The sequence below is a fragment of the Achroia grisella genome, unplaced genomic scaffold, assembly GCF_030625045.1.
Source record: "Achroia grisella isolate CSIRO2021 unplaced genomic scaffold, CSIRO_AGI_Agris_v1 utg5201, whole genome shotgun sequence".
Taxonomy (NCBI): domain Eukaryota; kingdom Metazoa; phylum Arthropoda; class Insecta; order Lepidoptera; family Pyralidae; genus Achroia; species Achroia grisella.
This window is the reverse complement of record NW_026712911.1, coordinates 545393-562280: the sequence shown is the minus strand read 5'-3', so window position 1 is coordinate 562280 and position 16888 is coordinate 545393. Positions and strand designations below refer to the sequence as shown.

Below are 16888 nucleotides of genomic sequence, written 5' to 3'. Positions count from 1 at the left end.
GTCACAAATTCAGTAGGAATCTATCACGATGGTTTCCGGGGGAACCGCGTGGAGGTCAACCTGACATGGTACATTGCTAGCAAGGGGGTCATCAGTCTAAATTACTAGTAATCCCCGTCCCCTCCATCTGCGCGGTTTTCTTTCTTTATATGGAATTTATATTCAGCGGTTTATAAAAAACTACCCAGCGAATTAAGATCAGGTATTATTAAGATCTTTGTATTTTACCTATTTAAAAATTAAACAACGATACCATCTGCGCAGGGTTTTTTAATGGATGATAATGGTATGGTGCACCCGCCTGCGCAAACGGTTTACATTGTGCGGGGCACCAGTGGAGGACGATAAGATGAGCTTGAGGTCAGGTCAATTAGCCCATCGTCACAAATTCAGTAGGAATCTATCACGATGGTTTCCGGGGGAACCGCGTGGAGGTCAACCTGACATGGTACATTGCTAGCAAGGGGGTCATCAGTCTAAATTACTAGTAATCCCCGTCCCCTCCATCTGCGCGGTTTTCTCAGTGTCGCCTATTTCAGCCGCCAAACAGCTTGATTTATAACCTATGTATCAGTTCTAGGGTGGCAGACAAATTACAGGTTTAGAGGCATGGGCATCTTATTTATTTGGAACAGCAGCGCATAAATGGTATCGCGGGTGTCTCATCATAACGTAATGTAGTCCATACATCATCAAGTCAGTCGTCAGCTTCTTTGCCATTTTAATTACAGTTTTTTTGTTTTAGAATATGATATGAATGCTATGATTTTGATGTCAAGTTTAGTATTTGTTGATCTAGAGGAGTGCATTCAACGACTTGAAACATTAACGCAAGTCAAAAAAACTGTACCACCTGTAGTGCAAATAAGTATGAAAAAATATTTTATCAGATCTATAGTAACTAGTAGGAGTTATGTAAAATCGTAAGGGTTAAGATAATAATAATATAATTAATATAAGATAATATTAATACATAATACAAATAACCCAGAATATCTCACACAGCGCGATATAAGCAGCTAAACTAAGCAAAGCTAGTAGCTAGTATTATGGTTGCTAAACAACGAGTACTCGCATGAGAATACAAAGATTTGCACCGTGCGAGAAATCGAACCCGACCATCAATTATAAAGCGGTGTGCTAAAACGCTACTCCACCAAGATCGTCAACATAGTTCACAGAGATGAAAACTAGCACAATGATATAAGTAGGCTGCCTATTGTACAAAATTTTATCATAGCAAAATGGTTAATCAAAATTTTGTAATGTTATTACATTACTAAATTTTGATTAACCATTTTGCTGTCTGTGAGTCAATCATCTCAACTTGAAAACGAACACATGTCATTATATACCTAGCTACTATAATTGATAGAGGGGGATTGTTAGTAATGTGTATTGATTATCTTATTGCTAGCGATGTACCATGTCAGGTTGACCTCCACGCGGTTCCCCCTGGAAACCATCGTGATAAATTCTTGGTGATATTGTCACGATGGTCTAACTGACCTGAACTCATGCTCATCTTATCATCCTCCACTGGTGCCCCACCAGCGTAAACCGTTAGCGCAGGCGGTTACACCATTCCATTATCATAAAAAAAAACTATAATGAGAGATTGAACAATATTATTCTATAATTCTATGAAGTTATATAGGACGTAGTAATGTACTCTTTTAAATTTGATGCATATCATTATTTACACGTATGATTAGTAAATAAAACACAGGATCTTACCATGTTTTATTTTGAATAATAGCAACAGACGAGGACGTATTGTAGGTAGACGAATGCGTCTGCCCATGATGGCCATGAAATTATTTTATTTTCCATCTGCCCGCTGCTCTTCAATTTACCCGTGATCATGGCGGTTGAAACACTGTTAAAATATTATACAAACCGTCCTTTCCTCTTCTCTAATTGTAAATTTGTAAAATTGTAAATGAATCTCCGAATTGTCTAATAAGATCAAGACGACGTCGGTGGTCTAGCGATCTAGCATACCGCTTTAAGTCCGATGGTCGCGGGTTTGATTCCTTGCATGGCACAAACATTTGTATTCATGAGTATGATTGTTTGTATGGGTCTGGCTATTAGAATAGAATAGAATAGAAAATCATTTATTCAAATAAACTTACATTGAAGCACTTTTGAATAGTCATAACGTTTTTTTTTTTTAATCTACCGCTCATTCGGAATGCTGTCTCATCACAAGAAGAACAAGCAAGAAACTTGTGTGTTGCTCTTTTAAATAATTTATTCTTACTTACAATTTAAGTTTAAGTGTGTGAATACAAACCACCGATTAGCACTAATTCAATTAAATACTCAAAAAGAAAAAAATATTGAATAAATAACCAACTGGTTAAACAATTAATAAGAGGAAATCAGTCATAGTGATTAGAGCAGACCAGTCCCTACAAGCAGCACCCGTTCACGAGTATGACGGATGAGCCAGCCATCACTGCGCTCGACCATATTTTAGGGAGCCCAATGACCCGGCCCACCACGCCGCCACAAGTCTGGACATTTTAGTGAGCATGACTACTCAAAACACCAGACCACGTCATAGCTACTCACAATTGCCATCTGATGTTTATAGTATTCACATTTCACATAAGAATGCATGCGGCAATTAATACAAAACCCGCTACGCTTTCATATTTCTAAAATAATTGAATCAAGAAAGCAATGAGATAAACAAATTATAACGTTGTATGCTAATAAACTAATTATTTACTTGATATGTTGTCTTCTATGAATTCGTCTATCCTATAATAGGCTTTCTTACATAAAAATTGTTTAATATAAGATTTGAATTGCCTCTCTGTCAGATTTAGTGCAGATTCTGGCAGTTTATTATAAAATCTTACGCAATTACCATAGAATGAATTACTGACTTTGTGCAGGCGGCATTTAGGTAAAATTAGCTTATTTTTATTGCGTAAGTTTCTATTTGTACAGTCTTTAAGTTTTCTAAAACTGTCTAAATTCTTCCGTGTATACATGATATTCTCATAAATGTATTGTGAAGTAACGGTGAGGATATTTGAATCTTTAAAACACTGACGTAATGACTCTCTTGAACCCATACCATAAATAGAACGTATGGCTCTCTTTTGTAAAATAAATATAGTATTTATATCGGCTGCTTTACCCCACAGTAGTATACCATATGACATAATGCTATGGAAATAACTAAAGTATACAAGTTTAGCCGTCGCCACGTCTGTTAATTGCCTAATTCTTCTAATTGCATATGCAGCTGAACTGAGTCTATTGGCCAATTTTGAAATATGGGGCCCCCATTGTAATTTCGAGTCCACTGTTATACCTAAAAAAACTGTATCATTAACAAAATTTACTATTTCGTTATTAAGCAATAACTGTGTATTTATTGGTCTTACATTAGGAAGTGTAAATTTTATACACTTTGTTTTGCTGGAATTTAATAATAGATTATTACATGTAAACCAATTTAATATAGCAGACATAGCACAATTTACATCGTCTAATTGATTAGTTTGACGTCCAATTTTAAACACTAACGAAGTATCATCCGCAAACAGCACTATATCTGCAATTTTCTCTACCATAAAGGGTAGGTCATTTATGTAAATTAAAAAGAGAAAGGGGCCTAAGATTGACCCTTGTGGAACGCCCATCCCAATATCAGCTCCCTTAGATTTTATACCGTCAATATCTACAGTTTGGACCCTATCCTCTAAATAAGTTCTCATTAATTTTAGATCATTATCTTTTATACCATAATGTTCGAGCTTGTACAAAAGTGTTTTATGATCCACGCAATCAAATGCCTTTGATAGGTCACAAAAAACTCCGAGTGCATCCTGTGACTTCTCCCATGATTGGAAAATATGTGTTATCAGCGCTACACCTGCGTCAGTGGTAGACTTGCCGGCGGTGAAACCATATTGTTGACTGTGAAGCAGTCGGTTATCCCTGAAGTGTTGTAACATTTGATTTAACATTATCTTTTCAAACACCTTACTTAGAACTGGCAAAATAGATATAGGTCTATAGTTCCCTGGCTCAAATTTATCTCCTGATTTAAATAGTGGGATTAATTTGCTAAATTTCATTAATTGTGGAAAAGTCCCATTATCAATACATTTATTAAAAATAGTAGCTAGATATGGAGCAACAATATCTATGAAAGAACTAACTACTTTTACAGACATGCCCCAAAGGTCTTCTGTATTTTTTAAATTTAGATGTTTGAATATTTTTATGATATGAACGGGGCTAACATGTGAAAATTTAAATCTTAAAGCACAACAACCGATATTAGACTCTAGTAATATTTTTGCTCGAGATGGAGATGAGTCCAGAGAAGATGTAATATTAATCGGAATATTAGCAAAAAAATCTTCAAAAACATTAACTACATCTTTTGTTGCTGTTATTAATTTATTATCATAATTTAATGCAAATTGATTATAGGCTAATTTAGATCTTCCGGTTTCTTTATTTATAATGCCCCAGATGGTTTTAATTTTGTCAGAAGACTGGTTAATTTGTTTATTAATATAATTAGATTTAGCCGTAATACAAACTTTTTTAAAAATTTTTGAATAATTTTTCACATAAGTGGTTAATTTGTCATCAAATCGATATTTTTTTTGATCGTATAAATCAAACAAAATATTTCTACTTCTAAGTATACCTACTGTTGCCCATTCCGTGAATTTCGATTTAACATAAACTTCTTTTTTCTTGAAAAATTGTTCATATTCTCCTGATAGAATAGTAATTAGCTTGGTGTAAAGATAATCAGGATTATTACTATATTGTAACAGCAAATCCAATTTATTTTTAATCGCGCTTTTGTATTTGTTAATATTGTAAACATTTATTTGTCTTTTTGATTTTTTATTATTGTTGACTTTATTGATCTGACTGTTAAACTTAACAACTTGACCACAGTGATCTGAAGGAAGTTTATTTATTATGAATTTTTCTGTATACTCACAGTTACAAAAAACATTGTCAAGACAAGTAGCAGACGTGGCAGTTACACGAGTGGGTTCATGAAAGACATGACTTAAATCAAATGACTGAAATAAACTAATAATTTTTGTACATGTGGGTGTGTTACAAAGAATATCAACGTTAAAATCTCCACATACAATAATTTTTTTAATATTATTAAATATTTTTTTTAAAATATCCTCCATCACCCCTTCAAAAACATTGTAATCACTATTAGGAGGCCTGTACACACATATAAGGATATAATTTTCTAGTTCTATACAAGATAATTCTATACAACACTCAATAGAAAGTCTAACAATGTCAGCACGTTCCTTTACTTTAATATTATTTCTTGCAATTATCATAGACCCGCCTCTGTTAACTGACTTTCTATTGAAGCAGCTGACAACGTTATAATTATTTAAATTGAACATCATATTGCTCTCTTTAAGCCAATGTTCTGTGAAACAGACAATATCAATATTATACTTTTCTAAAAATAATTGTATAATTAACTCGCTGCCGGGAAAACTTTGTATGTTCTGATGAACAATTATTAATTCTGATTGCTTTCCCTTTGTCTTTGTGAGCAGTTTAAATCTGCAGTCATAGTATTTATGTCACAAATATTAATAGAATTATTTGTTATGTCAGTATTTTTATGTTTAAGTTTACCATGTAAACTGTATTTTCTATGTATACTATGTATGTATTTACGATATATGTATATATCGTAAATACATATTTTAAGAGGACAATTTTAATTGAAAAATCGAGTTCCAAAAACAAGTAAATTGAAGTTGCATCAGCACCTACAACAGTTTTATTACTAAATTTTTAATGGCAATAATCTCCAAGTAAGGTACATATATTACCAATTCCCAAAGACGTTAAGTATAGGTATTCAACCGCCTTTAATCGAAATAATTTGTTTATCGATGATTTTATTTCAGGACAAAAGAAATATTATCAACCAAATGTCCGTTATGGCGAATATTTGCAGCAAATTTGTGTACCGTTATACTGTAAGCACTCTTCAGGGACAAAAAGTAAACACAAACCAATGCCCCTAACTTATAAATTTAGGCTCAGGAGCGAAACGGTAAGAAATATTGATGAATATCCTGTATGAACTTCCTAACAATATTATTGTTCGAATCTAGTTAGTATTGAACTTTCTCTACTAACCTATATATTATAATAAATAATTAGATCTTAAAAATATTTGTTTTGATACTTATCAAATTAATATTATTGCAAGGATTTTATTAATATGCTTACAAGGAGAACCCAGCCCCGGCTTAAGGAAATATAAGACATCTTGGTTAATGAAATAAATTTATTATTTATTTTCTAGAGCTACGAGAATTTGCGCAGTGATCAAGTTTTCGTAAGTATTATACTTTGATGCCATAGAAATGCAAATAGTATTTATATATTTTATCCATCATGGTATATATAAATCTTGTATACACTACAGATAATCCAACCTGCTCTTGTTTTGGTATGAATAGAAAGCGTTAGCCGACTATAACAGAAATGTACTTACCAAACGCATATTTATACTTATATGATTTACATACCGATGTAATATTACTAATTACCTATATATTTTAAGCTGGAAAAGCGAAAAGATAGAAACAAGAAAGAAAAACAATCTGAGAGAGTCTGTAATTATAAGTTTTGGGAACCACCTAGTACTTTGCGTAAGTATTTTGAACAATATAAATATTTTATTAAATATCATCATTACATATATATATGAAATATTTTAAAACAGATTTTTTAAGTAATCTATATAAGTAATAAAATGCATGATACCATTCTGACAGCTTAACAACTATGTGCAGATTTTGCCAAGCTGAAGAGGAAATGAAACACATCCTATGTGGTTGTAGCCCACAAATGCATGCAAACGAATAAAAAAATATTACCTTTGGAAAACATAAACCCTATCCTGAGGAGATAGAATCTATCGCTCCCAAAAATATACTTCAATTCTTATATATCATATACTCAGTCTAGGTCTTAGTACCTGACAATAGCCCAAAACCCCCAATAAAAAAATACATATATGTGTATACCTTTCGGACGTTATTGTGATATGTAATTTTTATTGACATCAATGATACCTGCAGATTATACGTCTATTTTTGTGTTTAAAAGTACAAAAGTAACAAATATTATGTTTAACGCTTTTAGGTAGTACAGATCCAAAAATGGTTGCCTATATGATCAAATTAAGGATGCTCAAAAAGAAAGCAAAAGCTAAATACAAATCTCCTTTTAAGAATGTGCAGTATCAAGTGGGAGGTGTTTCTTTTGCCGGCGGAAAACCAAGATATCTTTTGTCTAGTAATGTATCCATAATTGTATTAATTAGTATTCAGGTACACGATACCCGAACGAAACCGAGTCCCGATATTTATAAAAAAAATCAAAGAATATTGAAACTCTTTCGAAAATCTTTCTAAATGACGTTTTATCGGTATAGTAATTTAGTGTCATTTTATTGGTATAGCATTTACTGCTTAAGAGGAATTAATCATTTCACTTATTTTAAACTGTACCAGATAATTCAGATTATAAAAAAATGCGATAATAAACACATTAAAAGCAATTTAATTTGTATTTATCTATATTAAATAAAATTGGATTTGTAATATTGAAATAACCGTTTTTTACAACATGCACATGAATATAAATACGGTACATACACCAAACTAACATTTTTTACAATTTTTGTCTATCTGTCTGTTCCGGCTAATCTCTGAAATGGCTGGACCGATTTTGGCGGGACTTTTTTGGCTGATGCAATAAGGAGTAACTTAGGCTACTTTTAGTTTAGAGAAATAAAGTTAAATTCCACGCAGACGAAGTTGCGGGTACAGCTAGTGTAAAATATATTTTATGTTACTTAATTTATATGGCGTAAATATGTAATAACGTTATTTAAACAGTTTGTTAAACAAATGTTAATAATTTTGACAAAAGATAATAATATCTAGTGGGGCGTAGATAAATCCGTAGTAGGCAAAGATATACATATCTAAGGGTGAAATTATTTACTGCATTTTATGAGAAAATTCAAATCGTTTACTATTGGTTGTATTTATAATTTGATTACATACTTTATATATTCATTTTCAACAAACGGCAAGATATTTAATTCGGTATTAGGTATACACTATTGTAAATAATTTTATAATTATTACTGACCCTGGGTTAGCACTCTCCATTAATTCGACCGTCCGTCAGCTTATTTGCCACATAAAATATGATTTCTAATGAGCAATATTACAAATTTATACTTATAGATGTCGCATTACTTCCAACTGGCTACATACCTATCAACGGCGGGACTGTACCTATAGGTGGAGAATACATTACATCTCTTAATGGATTCTGGAAATTTCCAAAAGAAGTTAAAGAAGAATGTGATGAAACTTGTGACTGTTTAACTAAATGGTATATATTTATATCTAAATTCTGAATGTTAAGTTTGTTTCCTCATAACAATTACATAACTGGACGGATTTTAATAATGTATTGGTACCTATATTCCTACACCAGATTATATTCTACTTTAACTTCTTCATTCAAAAACTTATATGAATTATCAGTCTACGTAGGTCTTGACAAACATTGGTTTTGACAAAATATTTCCGATTGCATTATTTTTATCACACGATGATGCATGCAATGGCATGAACTCTCAATATCTATTAGAGAATCTGTGGAGTATACAGACTAAAAGAAATACCTTGAGCAGGTAATTGGAACTTTATTGAGGTCTGACATCAATAAGTGTACTAATTCACAAATAAGATTGGTCTCATTATTTATAAAATAACAAGAAATTACTAATATAGCTAGGATAACTTGAAGTAGTTTCGTTTCATATACTACTTAAAGTAACCGTTACTGTGATCGTATGTTATTATCTATCTATTTCTTTCGCAGGGAAGAGCCTGTAATGCAATACTTAAAAGGATCAAAATGCAAATGCGGTCACTTGTATGATCTCTACCATGAAGGGAAAATAAAAGAGAAATACTTTCACCAGGCTACAAGACATGGCCCATTTTGGATTGATAAAGCTAAAGTTTATCAAATGGATCCGATGGATGATTTTATAAAGGATACAGTCAAGGAGGTATTAATGTCCGCCGAACCTACGGTAATGCCCAAACTTAAATGCTCTAATTATTATATGTGAGTACTTCTGTCTCTCCTATATAGACCGCAAAGCAGGTTGCTTTGTAAACTCAGTTTTGATTTGTAGAGTGATATAAATTGTAGAGTTACGTATGCAAGGTACCTTAGTCTTCAGGAATGGCTACACATATGGGCTACCACGGTCTACAAATAACGATGTAATGTCCGTAGTGATGTTCATGTAAGCGACGGTTGCCCACATACCGTAATATGGGTATGGGTCGACAGGTTGTTTGCAAATCCAGTGTTATGAAAAATTGTTATATGACAGTCGCTATTTTTAATGTTCAACTTCCAGCCTCAACCGTCTACACCGACAATATCGGCTACTGGACTCAAGGAGAAAGATCTTTTAGCGGTAACTTATACGAAACTTTGTTCTGTTTAAATGCATTTGTTACTACATATTACTATACATTTACTATTAATATATCTATAATTATAATAGTGCATTATATTGTAACTTTAAACTATGACGTTATAGATTATTTAATTTGAATATACCTATTCAAAATTTGCATACCCATAAATTGGGGCAATTTATCAGTTGCCAATAATATTATTACCTGGACATATTGCCTAATATCTGAATAACTGTATAATATGCATATAAAATTTCAAATCATTTCGTTTCGTTTCATTTCACACAAATAATGATTTGAACTCGCAATGTTTTTGTTCTATATATAGATATCTTCATGGGTAGTATATTGTTCCGATACGGCGCTCTCTCCTACTAATTTATAGAAGTTATAAGGACATATGAAAATATTTGGAAACTATGTGATTAATTTTGAAAACTAATATAGTAATATTTTTGACCAATGCATAAATAAATAAGCTCCATTAATCTTGCAGGCGCTTTTAGCCGATTTATCAGATACTCCCCTGCTAATTCCTCATCTACCACAAGCGAATCTTTTAAATAATCTACAAGAATGGGTAAGGAATCGAGTTAAAGGCAAAATAGGTCCAAAAGAACATAGTAAGTAGATAATAATAAAATTAAAATTAATTCATTTAAACTTAAATTTTCGAGTAGTCGTCAAGATTCAGCCAAGTAGAAAGAGTAAGAGACTTTGTTTTGTTAAGTTGTTCTAAATGTACTCCTATAGTTTAACGTATTTATTTTGAATCCTACCGACCAATTCTGTTTACGAGACCTGCCATTAAATTTAATTAAGAGATTGAAACAGTATTTATTGTGAATTAAAGATGTATAAGTGTAATATATTTCAGAACGATTAATTCTGCAATCACAACGTAGATGGTTAGATCTGAAGCATATGGATTTCAGAGCTCGAGCGTACAGAATTCCATTTACTATGAAACAACTTGAACATATGAATTGGTCACATCGGCAGTTGGTTCAAAATCTGGTATAACATGTTATATTAAGTTATTAATGTCCATAATGTGTTCAATAATGTGTTTTTTATCTTATCATATCTTGCAGTTTGATATATTACTTAATGATTTCGTAACAAGAAATAAAATTAAGCAAGTTGAGCAGACACGTCTCTGGTGGTCTACAACCAAGTATGATGCGTATCCGAGTAAACCATTTCTGTAAGTCGTTTTGTTATTTACAGCTGTATGAACTCATTATATTTAAAAGTAGCCTAAGTTACTCCTTATTACATCAACTACCTGCCAAAAAAAGTTCCGTCACAATCGGTCCAGTCATTTCAGAGATTACCCGGAACAAACAGATAGACAAACAAAAATTGTAAAAAATGATATTTTGGTGTATTTACCGTATTTATATTTATATGCATGTAGTAAAAAACGGTTTTTTCAATATTACAACCAGACACTCCAATTTTATTTATATGTATAGATGTATAGATAGATAAGCAAAAAATTTTTTTGGTTATATCAGTTTTTTTCATGTTTCAGTGACATATATTTTACATATATGCCTGGAAGAATGAAAGACACGTTCCTGATAAATCCTTATAGCTCTGATCTTACACCAAAGCATGGAGGGAAAACTTGTCTTTTATAAAACGCTGACAGTCGGTACCCAAACTTCGTTCAGATTTTATTATCAAAACTAAATATAGAAAGGTGTGTATTGTTATTCTCTAAAATTATATTTTAAGAAAATATTTGAGACAGAAGGTGTACTCAGTGTTTTAATTTTAACTTTTTTGTTTTTTATTAACTTCGTCTAAATTGTGTTCGTTTTGTATGTAATTGGATTGTAAGTAGGTATAAAAATATAAGGAATCTAGTGTTGAATTGTTTACAGAATAATAAAAAAATATATATCACTAATATTTAAATAAATATTATGTAATGTGATCCTTGTTTTAATAATTGTGTATATACAATTGACGAAACTTTGAAAAAATAAATGTACTATCTGGACGAATGAATGATATTCTTCGGATCTGGCTGAAATGAAAAGCTTTGTGTATTAAGTTATACTAGCACTGGCAATGAACAGAATATAGGTATATGCACGTGTGTGTCAAATACACGGTGTAGTGTTATTATGCATAATTTAGAAAGAATTAGCTTTCTGCATGCACTGCTTCTATATATAAAATATTTGTGCGAAATTTCGTTCTCTTCCGTCAATTCAAAAATACTTATTGACATTATTATACCTACTCATATTAATTTAAATTCAGTTTATTTCAACAAACCCATGGATCCTCTTTTGTCCAATAGGTACATAATTGCTATTTTGGACAGAGAAATACTTTCTCATGACTTGTTTATAATGAGTTGTTTGTTGTCAATCAAACAGAGATTATACTGACGAATTGATTCTCCCTTTGGATTTTCGAGATGGCGGAAGCGTGGGATGTGCTCTTCAGTGTGATGTATTTCGGGGGAAGTTTTGTCGCTTGGAGTGTGTTCAGATATATCATAGTTCTTCTATGCGACGAGTTCTTCTGTCCGGGAGACTACTTGAGGTACTACGTAGTCTGCCATAGCAGGGGGCGTGTCCCCTGCTCACTTCACGAACTATTTAGAGACTCAAGAACATTTTTTGCACTGTACGACTACATTATTTTAACAATTTAAGACATATAAAATAAACTAAGCAATAAGCAAAAAATTAAGAAATTCAAAAACATGCAGACATGGCTGTATGGGCACAGTTCCCTTTGCCCTACCGTTAAAGGATAAACAGAATAAAAAACATAAGATTGACGACTGAATGAATGACTGCTTAACTGACAAACTACTGACAACATTATCATTTCGTGTGTTTTAATATTTTCCGTCAGAAAATAATTCTTACATTTTCGATGCATTATTTTTAAATCGAATACGAAAATGTCTACAAAACAAGCAATACAAATTGGAACCAAAACTGTAAAGCCATTGCTGTCTTTAAATTCTGTTGAAGCCAGAAAAAGAGTACTCAACTTGTACAAGGCTTGGTATCGTCAAGTTCCACACATAGGTCGGTATGCACTCTATTATGTCATCATATTAAATATTGAAATCGATAAATAATAATAATAAAATACATATTTCTTATATTATATTTATACCTCCCATAAACTGGTGGTACTATGTTTCTATCACTTATATAATATGTAAAAAATATGTGCCCAATGTATTGATTTATTAGCATCATATAGTGCTGTTGAATTTTAAGTAAATAAATGAATTAATTTTAGAAAACAAGAGTTATAATCTTTATGTGCTGTAATTAAGTACCAAAAAGAGTCACCTTTAAGCAGAAAACTCAGAATAGCAGTGCTCTTGTATGTCTTTGTACTTTCTTATTTTATTATAATGTATAGGATATTGAACATTCTGATGTTTATTAAATATAGTTGATGTAGTTCTAACTTTTGGTTAATAACATGACCAATTCTCGGTGCAAGGAAGTTTAATAACTAAACTAGTTTAATATATAATTTTGTAATGAGTAAACAGTAAATTAAATAGGTTTTTTAAGAAATTTGGATACATTTTCAGTAAAGGATTATGACATCCCAAAATCTGAAGAACAGTGTAGAGAAAAATTGAAGGAGTTGTTTATAAAAAACAAAGATGTCACTGATATCAGAGTTGTTGATATGCTTATAATTAAGGTACCTATTTTTTTTTATTTCTTCTGAATATTCTTAGAGTGAATGTAAATTCAATGAATAATATACTGTTTTGTTGAAGTAATTCAGAGTTGAACGAAAATTATTATACGGAATCAAATATTTTTGCTCAATTACCAAAGACAAATAAAATAAAAATATTTGAAAAAAAACAACACAGTAGGTTTAACCTAATTGAAGGCAAAAAGTGTTAAGGGTAATGATGTCCTAGACATTTTTTCCTATCATTTGGGTTTGATGTATGTGTTGGTCTTATTTAGTCCTATGCCACATAAAACTTTTGAACTTGGTAACTGCTACAAATTGCTACTATACTTATTTTCATATAAAAAAATAGGACATATCTTTTTATATGAAAATAAGTGATAATCACATAGCTAGTACATCTACAAATGTCATTTTTATATTGTCATCTTATCATGCAAGGCTTACATAGTCAATATAAATAATGAAATAACCAGTCCAAATATCAATTTACTTAACATAACAGCTTCTGGGTAGGCATTGCTAGTAGGATTTAGATTTGGATGTACCACACTCCACTAGCTCCTGCACATATCAAGTACACTCATGTCTGAAATCTTTATTATGTTATGGCAAGATAGAGGACAGAAGAGAATTTATAGAATACAGATAATACATAAATCATATAATAACCACAGTACATAAAAACTGGTATGATTTCAGGGGCAAATGGAGCTACAGGAAACGGTGAAGTTGTGGAAACAAAAAGGTCACATAATGACTTATTTCAAACCAACTGAAGAACCTAAACCAAAGGATTTCCTTTCAAAATTCTTTTCTGGAAATGAATAACAATGTAACATATATTTACCAATAGTTTCAAATGTATTATAAGTAAAAAGTTATGTAAATAGAATAGATGTTTCAATTCACAAATGTTGGTGTCATTTACTATATATATGTTAATAGCCATATGAAGATGCTTCGACTCACTGTATGGTTTGAAGTTAGGTATGTTCAGCTTTAATATTGAGGTTTTAGCTTTAGCAATGTATTAAACATACTAAAGGCATCACAATATGGGCACATCTATAAATTACGTTACATGAATTTATTACTTATACTTATATTAAAATCTCTTACTTCTAAAAATTACTGTCAACGTAATTTATGAATGTTACCTATTCTATGTTGTGTACGCTGTTGTTCATGTATATAGACAACAGTTATCACTTCACTTACGATTTATACATGAAGAAAATATATATATATATTATCTTTTGTATTTTCGAGACTAAAAATACTATAGGTAAATTAAAATTTGATTTTGAATGTAATAATAAGAAATATACAATCAGTTTTTATTTGATATCTCTAACTTTTATCGTGTTATAAAATATTACATAAATAGGTACTTACTGGCTATAGATAAATTGCTGAAAATTACATGTACTATTTGACATTAAGTTGTCAATTATCGGCAAATATTGCTCCTCAAAATACTTTAGATATTGTTCTGTAAGTTCTGTTTACCATATAATAACTTGAAATCAACATGGTTGCACAGGGGACTATAAAAACTGCTTATAAAAACGTGAGACCTTTGATGTCAAGAGATTTCTGCGAGGCTCGCCGAAAGGTTCTTGGCCTCTATAGGGCATTTTATCGCTACATTCCATATATAGGTAAATTAGATTTAGTACATATCTATATAAAAGTGTATTACTATACCTACTTGCCACCGTGGCTTGCAAAGTATGCTAAGCCTAGCACACAACCACTCTATTCAAGACGTCTTCAGGATACCCTTGGATTCCACTAATAAACATTTTCTCCTTAGAATACGTTTATTAGTGGAATAGATTATGACTGATGTATAAAAAATATTTAATTTGTGACTAAATACATACGAGCTACACATAATACATTGTCTATATATAGCAAAAATAAATATCAAAGTCGATCCAATTTTGACATAGCTTAATATACGAGTATATGACCACAAAAGAAACAGTGGAGTTGAGTATCTATATTTCATTTTTAATATCGGTGAATATTAAATTTATGATTCTGTTCTAGTTAAATATTACGATATTCCTAAGAGTGAGGAAGATTGCCGCTGGAAGATTAGGGAATATTTTTATAAAAATGCTTGGGTAGCAGACGTTCGCGTCACTGATTTGCTGGTGATTAAGGTGAACCGTTTTATTTCCTATCTTTGGAATCTTAATCTAATCTATTATGTAGCAGAACAACTGCCTTAAATATAAATGTGCGTAATTTCAAAATAAATCTAAAATAGCTAACGTGTGTGAAATCAAATGCCTACGAAAGTTGCAGTTACGGCAACACCTCTGCATAGCTGCGTTGATATGATAAGCAACAAAAAAGATTCAATTAGGTACAAGTCTGGATTCGTAATTGAATCCGAATAAATGTACCTAATATTATCTAAATACTCAATATACAGTTTACATAGGTAAATGTAATATTCAAAGAAGTATGAAGAAGAAATGTAGTTTATATCTACGACCTAGTTGTGGGTACTTTGCACGCCGCCTTACTTCCGATTATAGCGAGTTCGAATTTTTCTTATTCAAAAGTATATAATATGTTTGGTCAGTATATACAGCATAGGGTTAGCATATTTTATATATCTGTTGATAGGTAACTGAAAAACTCAATATTCACCAAAATTCGTATAAGCAATTAAAAATAGTATTTTTTTCATTTTTCATTTTAATTCTTAAAAAAAAACGTGTGTATTACAATGAATTTTCAGAATAATAAAAAAAACCTTATATTTACTTACAGCTATATATCTATAGAGTAAGACAAACCGAGTAGAGTGAAACGTAAATATTTACAGCAAAATCTTGATCGAAAGTATTGCTATCAGGCTTGGGTGAGGGACACGCAAGAAATAGACGTATAACGAATATTGAAGAATACCTACATTGTAATTTAATTGCGTGATATTTCTATTAGTGTTTAGTACCTATCCATTACGCAAGCTCTTTTTAGGTTGGTACTGTTTGAATTATGTTGGGTCATTTACCTATATCTAGTAATTTTCATTATTTAAAACTAGGGTTATATGGAGTTGAAGGAAATAACACATCTATGGCAACAGAAAGGACACGTCATTGCTCATTGGAAACCTACTGCCGAACCGAAACCCTATGATTTCCTCGGCAAGTTTTTTGCGGGCACTGACTAATCAACAGGAAGGAACAATAGAACCTACCAAATATTTAATAACAAAATTGTAATGAAAGTTCAATGAATGATACCAAACATAGCTTTTCGTATTTTGATATTGTTTTAGATATACGTTTAGATCGGTTAATTATAATTATAAAAAAGTTACCTACTTATCAATATTTATTTTTATTTAAGTATCCCATATCTTTGCCCATTAGCTTATTTGCACACAATAAGCGTGTCTGGGGTGAGGGTATTGTTAATAATGGAGACTAATGGCTGGACTATAAATAGTCGGGTTATAAAGGAGCATGATTAAGGAAGACGGAATATGATTAATATATATAATTTTTATTTGTCTGCTAAGTATATATACTTCATAAACGCCCTATTTTATTATTCTTTGTATATGTTTACTTAGATAA

General features: G+C 31.4%; 2 protein-coding genes across 8 annotated transcripts; both read left to right on the top strand.

The window, feature by feature from the left end:
• The first annotated feature begins 150 nt into the window (after positions 1 to 150).
• LOC131847312 (NADH dehydrogenase [ubiquinone] 1 alpha subcomplex subunit 6-like) lies at positions 151 to 14175 on the top strand. 7 transcript variants are annotated; one of them, XM_059196859.1, is made up of 15 exons: positions 151 to 202; positions 746 to 868; positions 5949 to 6097; positions 6353 to 6385; positions 6614 to 6701; positions 7198 to 7350; positions 8313 to 8463; positions 8959 to 9175; positions 9512 to 9571; positions 10072 to 10198; positions 10453 to 10592; positions 10670 to 10782; positions 11113 to 11283; positions 12013 to 12140; positions 13162 to 13251. In XM_059196859.1, exons 2-13 carry the CDS (start codon positions 754 to 756, stop codon positions 11219 to 11221), a joined length of 1455 nt encoding a protein of 484 aa, XP_059052842.1. In that variant the 5' UTR covers positions 151 to 202; positions 746 to 753; the 3' UTR covers positions 11222 to 11283; positions 12013 to 12140; positions 13162 to 13251. The 7 variants fall into 7 exon arrangements, with proteins under 7 accessions (XP_059052842.1, XP_059052841.1, XP_059052844.1 ...); XM_059196858.1 differs by having other exon boundaries at positions 11972 to 12140; XM_059196862.1 differs by lacking the exon at positions 151 to 202 and adding an exon at positions 5747 to 5857 and having other exon boundaries at positions 795 to 868; positions 11972 to 12140.
• Positions 14176 to 14631: 456 nt separating this feature from the next.
• Positions 14632 to 16628, top strand: LOC131847345 (NADH dehydrogenase [ubiquinone] 1 alpha subcomplex subunit 6-like). The gene is made up of 3 exons (XM_059196915.1): positions 14632 to 14944; positions 15339 to 15454; positions 16351 to 16628. The coding sequence occupies exons 1-3, from the start codon at positions 14815 to 14817 to the stop codon at positions 16477 to 16479; spliced, it is 375 nt and encodes a 124-aa protein (XP_059052898.1). The 5' UTR covers positions 14632 to 14814; the 3' UTR covers positions 16480 to 16628.
• The last annotated feature ends 260 nt before the right edge of the window (positions 16629 to 16888 follow it).

Coding starts and splice junctions, on each gene's coding strand:
- LOC131847312 (XM_059196859.1), top strand. CDS start 754: ATGAATGCTATGATTTTGATGTCAAGTTTAGTATTTGTTGATCTAGAG. Junction 6,386..6,613: donor TGCGCAGTGATCAAGTTTTC/GTAAGTATTATA, acceptor ATATATTTTAAG/CTGGAAAAGCGAAAAGATAG. Junction 9,176..9,511: donor TAATGTCCGCCGAACCTACG/GTAATGCCCAAA, acceptor TTCAACTTCCAG/CCTCAACCGTCTACACCGAC.
- LOC131847345 (XM_059196915.1), top strand. CDS start 14,815: ATGGTTGCACAGGGGACTATAAAAACTGCTTATAAAAACGTGAGACCT. Junction 14,945..15,338: donor TCGCTACATTCCATATATAG/GTAAATTAGATT, acceptor ATTCTGTTCTAG/TTAAATATTACGATATTCCT. Junction 15,455..16,350: donor CTGATTTGCTGGTGATTAAG/GTGAACCGTTTT, acceptor ATTTAAAACTAG/GGTTATATGGAGTTGAAGGA.